The following is a 10,847-nucleotide window of genomic DNA, read 5'->3' on the forward strand; positions in this document are numbered from 1 at the left end:
CATCTTATGTGCGACAGTGCTGACTATCTTCTCTTCTTCTTCATCCTCCGTAAGCACAACATTTTATTATGCTAAAATTCAAATCTAACACTTTAGCTGCAAATAAATTCCAGCGTTTATAGGAACAGACACACCTGAATGTATAAATAGCATATACTTAAGTCATGCCATTTTATATTGATGTTATTTTTTCCTCTGCAGGTTTCCCTGCAAGGCAAAGACGTACTTTCTCATTTGAAGCTCAGTACAAAGAATCTGTCATCAATGTTCTGTAAGTATGTCACCCAGAGAGATTAAAGTAGTTACAACTGTTCATGTAACTAGGGCATCTCTCATTTCGTCAAAAGGTTACCTTGAGTACATAGGCAACTTACAATGGACAGTTTTAGGACTGTAGATATATGACTAACATCTGGTTTGAAAATCATTGTCAGACGCAGCTCCTTTAGGGCCAAACATTAGCCAAAGTCAAAGTTTATTTATTGGGAAGCTAAACTTTAGAACTTTTCAATGGCCACATTTCACTGTATAGAAATGCAATCAAAATAACTGAAATCTCTGTTCAAGGCCAGATCTTCTGCTCATCTAGTAACAGTCCCTTTCAAGAATGCAGTTCAAACACAAACTCACTCACTGACCAAATTAAAATGAGAAACTCTGCAGCACTGCTGAATACAGAGCACAGAAGTACATTGCTAATTTCTGTTTGCTTATGCAGAGGACATATTTACCCTCATTACCATTCTGGGCCCTTTCCCATCCACTTAATGACATTCAGCTGGTCCCGCAGGTATGCAGGCCATGGAGAGGTGCAGTCAGCACAAACCGGACTCATGCTGACTGAGGCATTAAGCAACAGTTCAAAGACTCGTAGCCTTTGCTATATCCCCTCTCAAAGCCCACCTAAGGCAAATTAGACAGTAAGGAAAGAACCACAACAGACGTGCCAGAGGTATGAAATGAAAAGCTGCTGAGTCTGCACTTGGGTAACATATCCCAACTGATTTCTTGCACTCAAGTTGCCTGACATAATGAAGTGTGTCAATAAAATCTGTCATGTGTCCCTAGGAGAGTGAGTTGGGTAATCCAAGTATTAGGTGTATTTTGTGTGCTTCATCAGTTCCTTTTTTAGTTAGATATGTCCTCTGAGGGACCTTCTGAGAGTGGCATATTTACAGTGCACTTGCAGTTAATGCATATTTCAACATGTTCACGGTCTGTGTGAGTAGTCATTAGTGTTACTATACGGACATGCCAAGCTCTTTTAAAACAGTTATCAAGTGCACTCATTTTTCATCTGCCTGAGGGATCTTTTGGCCGAATGCTGTTGTGAATAATTTAAATATTGGGTACTAATGTTTAATGTGTTTTTATATGGTGTTTAGAATAAATGACATTTCTATTCCACACAAACCTTTTTCTCTGTCTACAGCAGGCATATATATGTTCAAAATAATAATTGTAGATCTACGTAACTTGTGAGTTGTATATTGTATATTGTGAATGACTTATTTATTTTTCCTTAGAAGATATCTCTTTTTAAAGTTTGGACTTTGTCTATTTTCTTGTTCTCCTTTTTAAAGCCTGCCATTGCATAACACATAACAACTTTATGTGTTGATTCTGCATTTGCATGATTCAAATTATATTAATAATTCAATGCATTATTTTGTTGTAACAGATATACAGTGAGGAAAATAAGTATTTGAACACCCTGCTATTTTGCAAGTTCTCCCACTTAGAAATCATGGAGGGGTCTGAAATTGTCATCGTAGGTGCATGTCCACTGTGAGAGACATAATCTAAAAAAAAAAAATCCAGAAATCACAATGTATGTTTTAACTATTTATTTGTATGATACAGCTGCAAATAAGTATTTGAACACCTGAGAAAATCAATGTTAATATTTGGTACAGTAGCCTTTGTTTGCAATTACAGAGGTCAAACGTTTCCTGTAGTTTTTCACCAGGTTTGCACACACTGCAGGAGGGATTTTGGCCCACTCCTCCACACAGATCTTCTCTAGATCAGTCAGGTTTCTGGCCTGTCGCTGAGAAACACGGAGTTTGAGCTCCCTCCAAAGATTCTCTATTGGGTTTAGGTCTGGAGACTGGCTAGGCCACGCCAGAACCTTGATAGGCTTCTTACAGAGCCACTCCTTGGTTATCCTGGCTGTGTGCTTCGGGTCATTGTCATGTTGGAAGACCCAGCCTCGACCCATCTTCAATGCTCTAACTGAGGGAAGGAGGTTGTTCCCCAAAATCTCACAATACATGGCCCCGGTCATCCTCTCCTTAATACAGTGCAGTCGCCCTGTCCCATGTGCAGAAAAACACCCCCAAAGCATGATGCTACCACCCCCATGCTTCACAGTAGGGATGGTGTTCTTGGGATGGTACTCATCATTCTTCTTCCTCTGTGGGATTACAAATTTATTTAAATGTTTAATTTAGATTCCAATGTAATAGTGTACAAACTGAAGAAGTTATATACCTTGTATTTAGCATTTAAGGTGACAAATGGTGACATGAGTCAGATCACTACATCAGATGCAAGAGGTCCCTGCCAGTTCCTGTTCTCCTATTGTAAGTGAAATGAGCCAAATGAGCCAGACTCGAATCTTTTGTTCTGCAAATGGATTTCGGAGCCCCCTGGCCCAGACATGAATCGTTAGACTGATTGGATTATCAATGCAATCGAGTGTTGTTGATTGGGTCTGTCTTTCTCATTTGCATGCTTTGTTTAAAGTCACCCAGGTGCTTTGTTTCCATTCCTAAGCACTGCCCCCTAAATGTATATACACTACAATGTATCACTGCTTTTAGTTAGACTTGGATGACTACAGCGACGCGCAGAGAGTTCTCAATAAAGAGTAACTTCTGGATGAAAGATATCCCAACGTCTCCTGGTCTCTGCTTCGTAGAAGATAAAAGTTCACAACACCTCCAAACACGTTTAGTGGAATTATGACAAAAAAGTTCTATTTTGGTCTCATCTGACCACATGACTTTCTCCCATGACTCCTCTGGATCATCCAAATGGTCATTGGCAAACTTAAGTCGGGCCTGGACATGTGCTGGTTTAAGCAGGGGAACCTTCCGTGCCATGCATGATTTCAAACCATGACGTCTTAGTGTATTACCAACAGTAACCTTGGAAACGGTGGTCCCAGCTCTTTTCAGGTCATTGACCAGCTCCTCCCGTGTAGTTCTGGGCTGATTTCTCACCTTTCTTAGGATCATTGAGACCCCACGAGGTGAGATCTTGCATGGAGCCCCAGTCCGAGGGAGATTGACAGTCATGTTTAGCTTCTTCCATTTTCTAATGATTGCTCCAACAGTGGACCTTTTTCACCAAGCTGCTTGGCAATTTCCCGTAGCCCTTTCCAGCCTTGTGGAGGTGTACAATTTTGTCTCTAGTGTCTTTGGACAGCTCTTTGGTCTTGGCCATGTTAGTAGTTGGATTCTTACTGATTGTATGGGGTGGACAGGTGTCTTTATGCAGCTAACGACCTCAAACTGGTGCATCTAATTTAGGATAATAAATGGAGTGGAGGTGGACATTTTAAAGGCAGACTAACAGGTCTTTGAGGGTCAGAATTCTAGCTGATAGACAGGTGTTCAAATACTTATTTGCAGCTGTATCATAAATAAATAGTTAAAAAATCATACATTGTGGTTTCCGGATTTTTTCTTTTAGATTATGTCTCTCACAGTGGACATGCACCTACGATGACAATTTCAGACCCCTCCATGATTTCTAAGTGGGAGAACTTGCAAAATAGCAGGGTGTTCAAATACTTATTTTCCTCACTGTATATCATGTGTTGTCACTTTAATGTAAATCATACAGTTTGTAATGTGAACTTCAGTAGTAACACTCAGAAAATTTATTTTAAATGCATAGATTTCTGTATTGCAACTTTATTTTTTATTTTTTTGTTGTACTGAAATATGAAGCGGTTGTGATGTTTTTGATGTTAATGCATGTTTAAAAAAACACCAGCTTTAATTCAAGTCATTTATTTTTTACTGAAAATATTAAACATAAAATGCAGAAGAGAAAGATTGTTTTTATCAAAGTAGAAACTACATTAAATATATATCAAGAATTCACATAACAAATTTAGAGAAAAATTACCATACAGATTTATGTATCAGTAAGTATTATTCAAGTACCCTAACCCTACATTATATAATACATAAATACATATATTGCTTCACATTACCACTAACAAAACCCCCAAATATATGGATTTGTTTCCCAACATGACATTTCAGACAGAAGTAAGACCTTAGACATCTCTAGAGTTACTAAAACATCAATACAATAACTATTCCTAGATGATCCTGAATTGATTCTTTTGCACAGACCTTAACTGGTGCTGATGTGTATAAGCATGATTGAATTTGCAAGTTCCCTTCCAGTTTTTATTCTCATTTCTTGTAGCCACCCATATAGCCTCTCAGGAAGTCCTCGAATCGTGGTACTGGATACTTAGGGGCCACATTTTCAGGGAGAGCTTGTTCTTGCTGGGCTGGCTCATCTTTGCTTTTTTCACTTGCGGATTCTGCCCGGCGCAGACGGCAGTTGTAATCGATTTCTGGGTCACAGTCCGGATGGGGCTCGATGATGCCGTCTTTGACCCTCTTGGCTGCTTCAGCTCCAGTGGACAGCTGAGGAGCAAACTTACCACAGTTGGGGTCGTACGGGTGACAGTCTGGTTTAGAACTGGCAGCACTTGCCCTCAAGTCCTGGCTCTCCACCGGGGTGCAGTCCTTGTCGTAGAACATGTAGCAGTCATAACCTTCCTTGGTCTTCCCACGGATGCCCAGGTGGTGACGTGTCTGGAACTCCGGGAGAACCGGAGGGGGTTTCCTGAGAGCAGCGGCTCCACCCATCAGACAATACGGATCGTAGCGAGGGTCGCAGGCCAGGTTGAGAGGCGCAGGCTCATCTCTTGGAGCGTATTCCAAGACAGGCTTATTGAGTCTAGCTAGTTTGGCAGCTGTAAGGGGGTTGCAGCCCTCTTCAAACAAAGGGTTGCAAAACCGCTCTTTGGGTGCTTCTGCGTTCCCACCAGTTTGGGCTGCAGGTGCAACTGCATTCGTGACGCAAAGGGGGTCAGTGGCGGGGTTACAAGTGGGGTACAGATGATACAAACCTGAAGGTGATCTGGCCACCAGCTTGGGCTGGCAGTAAGGATCTTTGGTAGGATCACATCCAAGGTGAGCATAGGAGGGCAGAGGTCCAAGTGAGGGCCTGTAGCCGTAAGCAGCACGCAGGTGGTACTGCAAACACTCTGTGTCTGAAGGATTGCAGATACGCAACAGTTCCGCCCTCTGTTCAGCCGACAAGAAAGGCTCAAGGACCGGAGCGTGGTAGTAAGCTGGCAGGGTCTTCAGAGGCAGAGGGAGTAGAGGGGACAGAATCGGAGCAGGGACCTTTTCTGGGGCGGGTGAAGGTTCTTCTTCTGCAGCTTTTGGTCTAACAGCATAGAGGCAGTAGGGGTCGAGGTAAGGGTTGCACACTGTCACAGCAGCTTGCCTCACAGGAACAGGCATGACCATCTTGGCTTTGGGTTTACTGGTGGATTCTGCAATGCAGTCTGGGTCGTCGGAGTTGGCACAGGCTTTGTAAATTTCACTCAGGTGAGTGAGGAGATGGTTGTAGGAGCGTCCCTCTTCTACTCTGTGCTTGTTCTGCAGGTAAACAAGGTACATGCGATCCATGTCCTCAATCTGAAACAAAAGTGGGCTAATTTAATTACTCTTAAATTAACAGCTCTCAAGAAAGTTGACTTATTTATAGGACTATTACATGAAGTCAGAAAAATCTCAAAAAGATTATGAGCGTGGCTAGCAGTCTCTGTTTTCGTTTAAGGCTACTCACTCCCTCCTGGTTGTTGGTCTGCATGAAGTATTTATACCAGCCCCAGAAATCAGGCAGGCTCCTGTAGTAGGCAACATTCCTCCTGCTACGGACCAGCTTTTTCAGTGATGACTTGCTGTCTGTCTTCACCTCAGCAGCGCCCTCTATAGCTGAACCAGCACATGACAACAGTAAGTAAGCATCGTTTAAACTTAGGGACAGTTCTGTCAATAATTACTCACCCTCATGTCATTCCAAACCAGTAAGACCTTTGTTCATCTTTGGAACACAAATTAAGATATTTTTGATGAAATCCAAGAGCCAAGATCTTTCTGACCCTCTTGGAGTTCATCAAAAATATCTTAATTAGTGTTCCAAAGATGAACAAAGGTCTTATGGGTTTGGAATGACATTCATTCATTTTTGTGTGAACTATCCCTTTAAATAATATTCAGACAACATCTCAGTATTTTGATTTTATTTATTTATTTAATCAAAATCTTACAATAGTGTATTTTATTACTTAGCATTTTGACGACTTCAATATTATTATAAAATATGGAAAAATCTGTGATGATTTGATTGAATTCTTAAGAAATCTTAGTTTTACAATCCATAACTATGATGTATAACCTAAAATGACAATTAGAAGAAGGATATTCTATTTTGGGGCCAAGATGTCGAGAAGTTTTATGTGAGACAATAAACCACTGCCATTTTGCAGGTGTGCAGCATAATGATTCATGTTTAATGGCATTATCTCATATCTGAGCTTTGATGTCAGTGCCTTTTACAGCATAGCTGATGATATAATTTCACAAAAAAGTCCAACTCACCATCCTCTTCTTCATTGCGTCCTACGGGACCAGCATTCAGAAAGTCTGTGTCAGACGTTAATAAAAAATAAATAAATTTAAAAAAAGCAAAGAAAACAAAAGAAAGAAAAAAGTAAATTGAATTGTTATGAACCAAATGTCACACTTCTGAAATGAAGGAAAATGCCAACTGACTATGAGTGCACACAGCAGGCACTTTTCCCGTCAGCGGTGCCTGGGTCTTATTCTAGTGATTACTGCTCTGTCTCGGCTCTCTGAGAGCTCTAAGTGCTCTAAAATGGGACTTAAACTTCCGGGACCCCCTGCAAGTGTACCTGTTAAAGTACAAAGAGATTGAGGAACAAGCCCACAGGCTGCTGCCATAATTACCACTGCTGTAAAATAAAATGAAGGATGTAAAATGGTCTGTACATGCAACATTATTTATGGCATATATCTGCATCTGCATCTCCAGTTGGTCTCTTTAGATGTTTATAGCTCATGGAAAATATACAGTTGGCTGATAATCACAAGGTCTATGTTATATGGAAACTTACTGAACTCACTTCACAAAGGTGTTCACAAAAAAGAATAACAATACACAATGCTCATTTGTTTTCTCTGTGAAGTTTCTGCTGTAAAAGTAACCAGATGTGTTTTGTTTTATGGATGCTTCATTTGGTCCATACTTTATAATGCTACAGTGATTTACACTGAGCAAAATTTGAATTGTGCTAAATATTCAGGATAACATAATATTTTCTTTTGATCAAAATGGATTCTCACCTGGCATGAAGACAGTAGCAAGAGCCATTCCACAGAATATAACAGATAATGTTAGTCTGGCCATTTTTCTTGATTAGTTGAATCCTGAAAACAGAAACTGAGAAAGTGATCCATTTCAGGGACATTTCCAACCAATATTCAAAATAACGGTTGGCCAATTGGGGTTTTCAATAGTTGATTCTTAAATAATAATGAACTTTTTACTATTTTATCTTTTAAACCATGCATAATTTGTTATAACTTGAAATAATGTGTTGTACAATTTAGTTTTTAGGCTGCAATTCACATTCTATAATTCTTATGAAAAATATAGTATGTACATTTATTTTCTTTTGTCACTTTTTAATTTTTACATTGTACAATGATGGAGAGGGGGGACAAACACATTATAAATAATACAACACATATAGAAATCCATGTAAGATTATCAAATAAACAAATAAATAAATAGATAGATAGATAGATAGATAGATAGATAGATAGATAGATAGATAGATAGATAGATAGATAGATAGATAGATAGATAGATAGATAGATAGATAGATAGATAGATAGATAGATAGATAGATAGATAGATAGATATTAAAAATATATTTTAAAAACTTTCCCAGTGCTCATACCTCCACCTAATTTTTGAAGAATATTTTGTCTGTATCAGTCAACTGGATGAGAAAATGGATCTTCAAAAGTACTTACCTGCTCTAGCAGAAATGTTTGAAGATACTCCTAAGTTGCTGGTGGGCTCTGAAGGGGTGTACTGAACTCTTCACACAACCCCTGCACCTCTGAACTGCTGTGGCGAACGCCAACATTTTTAAGGTGCTCTATGATCATTAAGAAAAAAAGGCATGTCAGATGTCAGGAGCTTGCTGTTAGCCTTTTTGGGATTGGCTCTTGCAAAATCAGCTCATTGACCAATGAGAGTCCTGTAATTAGGAAGAAAAGCAGCAAGATCCAACTTGGAAGAGGGAGCCGGAGGGATGCAGAAATAATCAAAGAAATACCTTTTAGTGATTGATGAATGAGGTGCCACATCTACCACTGAGACACAAACATGACAGAAAACCTTCATTCCTCCCCATTCTGCCATATGAATTATATGACTTCTGAATCCTCAGTATTGCTCAGTACTAAGCAGATTTATAAAGTAAAGTAAAGCTCTATGGAATTCTCTGTTTATATACTTTGCTTATGTTTAATTTATTTTTTTATTTTTTTAATAAATGACTCTAAAATTTATTATTTATTTATTTAGGCAAACATATTATTTAATATGATTAATCTGAAAACATCATTTAACAACAAGAAAGTTGGCAAAGTCTATGGCAAAGTGAAAGCTGTGCAATGTAAGCTAATTAAAAACCAGACCCATGCTGTTAAAAACAAGCAGATTCCTGTCAGCAGCTTTTTGAAGGTGTTATCTGGCAGTTTCTTCACACTCACTAAAGATTCCACAGGAAAAGCAGAAAGTGTCGTCCACTGTCATAAGAAGCTGAAGACAACTGAAGGCCAGAAGGTTACAGGATGCTATAAAAAAATCAGGTTTGGGTTAACGATCCGACTACTTTTTATGACAAGAACATCATAGATCAGAATGAGGGCCTGTCAAATATCATTTCAGGTGATTCCTTTCCACCATATATGGCTGCAAAACTCTATAGCTGAAGCTATATGGTGGCTGCCTGCTTATGGTTTAGAAACGACATCTGCAACATGCACTGTACTGTATGTGACTGAATGTTTAATAATGTCCACTAAGATCCATTCATCATGACGATGGGATGGCCAGATCAGCATGTCCACTGTTACACATATAATTAAACTTCAGGCTTGCTGCAAACAGGTGTTTTACATAGCACATAAACCTGCAATCCAACCTGGAAGCGGCTGAGCACACAAACACGATATGGCCTCATAATTTCAACATACCACATGTAGAAGAATGTGACATGTGCTCAGAATTTTGAAACACCTGGCGCCAGGGAAGAGTTTAAAAATCACTTAGAAGACAAAAAAATTATTTGTCCTTCACTGAAGCTATTTTTTTATTAGTATCTACAGTATATTTACCAAATCTTTCCACAAATATCTTTAGTGAAATAAGTGATTTTTTGTTTAACTTGTGACAGAACGAGTGTGGCTGAAAGGTCAAGGCGGTAAAACTCTGAGGAGTTATGCTTTTTTATTTCTTTTTTCACAGTTCACCTGTGTGTCTCTGTAGAGTTTTATGAGACTTGAGACAAGCCAGCTTTCACATCTTCTCACCTGGAAATAGGGCAGAGCACTTTTCCTTTCTTTCCACACATACAACGGCTCCAAAATGCATTCAGACTTAAGTCACACCTAAAAATGTGTAAATATCAAAATATTGAACCAAGTGGTATTTTTCTTAAAAGTATATCACAAACTCTCTTTTCAAGCTTATTTTCAAATGTTGTTGTTCAGAACAAGCTGACAGTTTCTGGTTGTCAAACTGTATGTGTCTATATACAGTCAATGCGATGAACTACATCTCTGGTTTCTCTGAATGAGATGCTTGTAAAATAGCTACATTTCTGCCAAAACTAAAGGCCTTTCTAGAAAGAATTCAGGCTTGTTTTCATGTAAGAAAAAAGGAAACAGAAATGATGTGTATGACACCATGCAATTTACATGCCAGAAAGGACAAGTAACTGAATCTGTCATGTATAATTTTACATATTTCAATGTGACATGGGTGACCTGAATCAATGACATTAAAATATTAAGATAAATCAATACAAATAATATGTGACCCTGGACCACAAAACCAGTCTTAAGTGTCAATATTTAGAAATTGAGATTTATCCATAATCTGAAAACTGAATAAATAAGCTTTCCATTAATGTATGGTTTGTTAGGATCGGACAATATTTGGCTGAGATACAACTATTTGAAAATCTGAAATCTGAGGGTGCAAAAAAATCTAAATACTGAGAAAATCGCCTTTAAAGTTGTCCAAATTAAGTTCTTAGCAATGCATATTACTAATCAAAAATGAAGTTTTGATATATTTACGGTAGGAAATTTACAAAATATCTTCATGGAACATGATCTTTACTTAATATCCTTGTGATTTTTGGCATAAAAGAAATATTGATATTTCTGACCCATACAATGTATTGTTGGCTACTGCTACAAATATACCCCAGCGACTTAAGACTGGTTTTGTAGTCCAGGGTCACATATGTTTAAGAAACCTTTTGTTATATGGTTATCTGTATTTATATTGTGATAAGCAAAGTAATACAGCAGGTCTGTCATACTTTGCAGACAATCTTTTTTCATTTTTCTCTTTCTTTGAGGAACATTCAGAACAAATGAATGTGTGGCAAAAAAATGTTGTGGCTTCTTTGA

General features: G+C 38.6%; 1 protein-coding gene across 1 annotated transcript; it reads right to left on the minus strand.

The window, feature by feature from the left end:
* Positions 1-4,436: 4,436 nt before the first annotated feature.
* On the minus strand, positions 4,437-7,536 carry and2 (actinodin2). The gene is made up of 4 exons (XM_058757235.1): positions 7,473-7,536; positions 6,708-6,752; positions 5,893-6,041; positions 4,437-5,741 (listed from the first exon to the last, which is right to left on the minus strand). The coding sequence occupies exons 1-4, from the start codon at positions 7,534-7,536 to the stop codon at positions 4,437-4,439; spliced, it is 1,563 nt and encodes a 520-aa protein (XP_058613218.1).
* Positions 7,537-10,847: the final 3,311 nt, after the last annotated feature.

This window comes from Onychostoma macrolepis, chromosome 02 (assembly GCF_012432095.1).
Source record: "Onychostoma macrolepis isolate SWU-2019 chromosome 02, ASM1243209v1, whole genome shotgun sequence".
Lineage (NCBI taxonomy): Eukaryota > Metazoa > Chordata > Actinopteri > Cypriniformes > Cyprinidae > Onychostoma > Onychostoma macrolepis.